Source organism: Penaeus chinensis, chromosome 38 (genome assembly GCF_019202785.1).
Source record: "Penaeus chinensis breed Huanghai No. 1 chromosome 38, ASM1920278v2, whole genome shotgun sequence".
Lineage (NCBI taxonomy): Eukaryota > Metazoa > Arthropoda > Malacostraca > Decapoda > Penaeidae > Penaeus > Penaeus chinensis.
This window is the reverse complement of record NC_061856.1, coordinates 20,640,108-20,643,301: the sequence shown is the minus strand read 5'-3', so window position 1 is coordinate 20,643,301 and position 3,194 is coordinate 20,640,108. Positions and strand designations below refer to the sequence as shown.

Sequence of the window (3,194 nt, the reverse complement as noted above, 5' to 3'; positions counted from 1 at the left end):
CTTTCTGCATTTGAAAGAGACCCAAGGCCACTGACACAATGGTGTAGATTAGCCATCAGATCACAGCTCGGCCCAAGAGGCATTAAGCTGATTGACCAATTAGAAGCACCTACAATTCTTACCAGATTTCTTCAGTAAAAAATAATAAAGCATATCATATTTCATATTTATGACATGTGAAAATATATTTTATGATTTCTAATATATTTAATTTCAAATGTAACTTATCTCATATTTCTGGCATTTTGTGTTGAAGGGAAACATGAGTCCCGTCAACCTAACATATTGTGTGTGTGTGTGAACCCTGTGTCCCCAGTTGTGTGAAATTGATAAGAGGGTTGAAAGAGGAAGCATCATTGCCTGGTGCTCCTCTTCATAGTATTAAGAAATTTCTTCACTTTAAACTTGACATTCAAAATTATCAGGATAAAGATAGAGAGATTAGAATTTTGAATTGGCCCGAAAGCATCCAGTAAGAAAAGACCACAGGATTTAAAGAACCCGGATCTATGTGATAGGTAAAGTTGATCTATGTGTAAGGGATAGTGGATCTATGTGACAGGGATAGTGGATCTATTGATATGAATGTTACAAGTAGACAGATGGCATTATTTGCAGTTAATTTTCTTTTTGTTTAAATCTTGTAGGAAATATTTCAGAAGCAATGTTAAATGATTCAGAAGTATTTTCACAGCAGGATGTTAGGAAAAGCAAAAACAAAAGAAACATGTTTATTTAGAAAAGTATTCCTTTAATGACAGTTCCATTGGTTGAAAATTTGTTAGAAAGTCCTGTGAGTTCTAGAAAAAGACTTGAGGAAAGCGTATATTGCTAAAGAGGCAGCCGAAGCCTCAAGAACATTACTTTTAATGGATCCACTGGCTAAAGATCATTGGGGCACAGTGGACACAGTGTAACACAAAATTAAAGATGCAAAGGATCCAGTAAGTAATTATGAAAGACAAAAAAGTATTTCTCTCACAAGAGTCATAGGTCTCTAAAATTCCATGGTTCAAACAAATATACTTAATTTAAGCGAGATAAGCAATTTACAGAAAGATCACAGTGGACAGATTGGTCAAATTACCATTTTCAAATGACAACTGCAGCATGTGCGTTTGACTGTATCAAGGGGCATTTATGGCGTCGGTCGATATGAAGAATATATTGGCACATTCCATTATATCGGAGGTTCAAATATACAGATTCAAGGTCCTTCCTTTTGGCCTAAGCATAACTTAGTACCAGTTCACACACATCCAACTTCACTAGGATTCAACTTTCTTTTTTTATTTGGACAATTGACTGATTATAGCAAATTCAGTAGAGGACTGCAAAGGAATGATAGGGAATATATTGGCACATTCCATTATATCGGAGGTTCAGAAAGTTCCTAGTTTTCCCAGTAAATTCTCAAATTTACAGATTCAAGTTCCTTCCTTTTAGCCTAAGCATAACCAGTTCACACACATCCAACTTCACTAGGATTCAACTTTTTTTTTTTTTTTTTTTTTTTGGACAATTGGCTGATTATAGCAAATTCAGTAGAGGACTGAACGTAGGCTCAGAGATGGGTTTTCCTTTTAATCTAAAAAAAATCGGAATTGCCTCCAACAAGAATGTTGTCATGATTGGGTCTGGAATGGAACTCGAAAGATCAAAGTTACTGTCAAAAGATAATTGAAAGAAAGTTTGGGAAAAAGTTTCCGGGTCCATCCATACAAAGAGAATGTCTCAAAGACGATGGGAAAGCCTAATTGGATCCCTAAACTATACATCAGAGATAGTGAATCAAGGTCGTTTGCATCTGAGGAGACATATCCTGGAAGGCAGAGCTTTGTTCTCAGCAAGGGACAAAGATCAGATTGACTTGTTTCCCCGATGTTTAAACCTCTCAGATGGTGGTTACAAGATTGTCTACATTCACTAATACTTTGGGGTCTTCCAAATCCATCCTTAATAATCATGACAGATGCCTCAGATTCGGGCTGGGGATTCAAGACCTCAGAATGGAATCAAGGATTTGGCAGATGAACAAACCAATGGTTAAAGAAATATATAAACATTAGAGAGTTATAAATAGTAATAGTAAAAATACATCTGAAAAATATTCCTTAAGTAATAAATCAAACAATTCACATATTGTCGGACATACTGGCAATACATTGTATCGGTCATCAGGATTCATCCTGAACTCGCTCTTCTTCGAGTATCGGAGTCTTTCCTAGAGTTGGCTTATTGGGAAGGCTGTCATCTTAAGGCATCTCATCTCACAAGAAAAGAAAACTTTTGGGCAGAAGCACTGTTCCGCAACGAACCATTGGCAGTAAACTGGTCACTTATAAACCATGTGTTCCAGGACATTGTGGGTCGATATGGTCACCCAGAAATAGACGAAGTTGTTTATCACCAGGTCCTAACCCACAATAGCAGGGGGATCAGACACATTTATGGTAGACTAGAACAGAATAGGAGTATATTTACCTCTTCCCTCCACCACTAACAAAGATAATGCTCCAGGTGGTGTACTACCTAAAGACTTTCCAATGTCAGGTAATGCTAATAGCTCCCCTATGTAGAACCCAATCTTGGGCCACAACACTCCACAACTGGTGTCCACACTCAATTCCATTGGGGAACAAGGTGACAGACTATGGATAGATTCAAGCAATAACAAACTCTGTAATGCTTTGGACTTGTCTAAGATTATATGCCGGGAAATTGAAGAAGTGGTTCCTAATTCAGTTTTTAAAGGTAAATCGGGTCAGAATCTGTCTTCATTCCTAGCATTTATAAGATCATTTGCTTTAACTACAGTGCAAAATCTGCGGTGGATTCTTTTGTGAATAGATATTGCACTATGTATATACCAAATACTCCATGTGTTGCAATGACCACACATAAGTATTAAGCTAAAATGGATTGGTTTGTATTAAGTAATACGGAAAAAGTGTATAATTGAATAAAAGTTGGAGGGTATAAATTGTTTATTACAAATCCTTTGAAAAGAACCTACTGCACTACCCCCATCCCCGCATTTTATTCCCTTTCAACAGAAGAATGTAGGGTTTTCGAGGCGACTCGAATCACTATAGATGACTGGGCCCCCCAATCCCTTGCATGTTGTTGCCATAGGGAGCTTAGGATGCGGAGACCCTAGCCTTGGACCTCAGCCCTCGCCTCAACTAATTTTT

At 37.5% G+C, this 3,194-nt stretch overlaps 1 protein-coding gene across 3 annotated transcripts in view; it reads left to right on the top strand.

Moving 5' to 3' along the window:
- LOC125046010 (ankyrin repeat and SOCS box protein 13-like) overlaps positions 1 to 2,983 on the top strand; it is a 108,268-nt gene extending 105,285 nt beyond the window's left edge. For 2 of the 3 annotated variants that reach the window (XM_047643598.1, XM_047643597.1), the window contains one exon: positions 1 to 2,983. This exon is cut by the window's left edge and continues 55 nt beyond it. In XM_047643598.1, coding sequence (XP_047499554.1) covers positions 1 to 138 — 138 coding nt within the window. In that variant the 3' untranslated portion in view covers positions 139 to 2,983. The other variant, XR_007116615.1, reaches the window with a different exon arrangement.
- Positions 2,984 to 3,194: the final 211 nt, after the last annotated feature.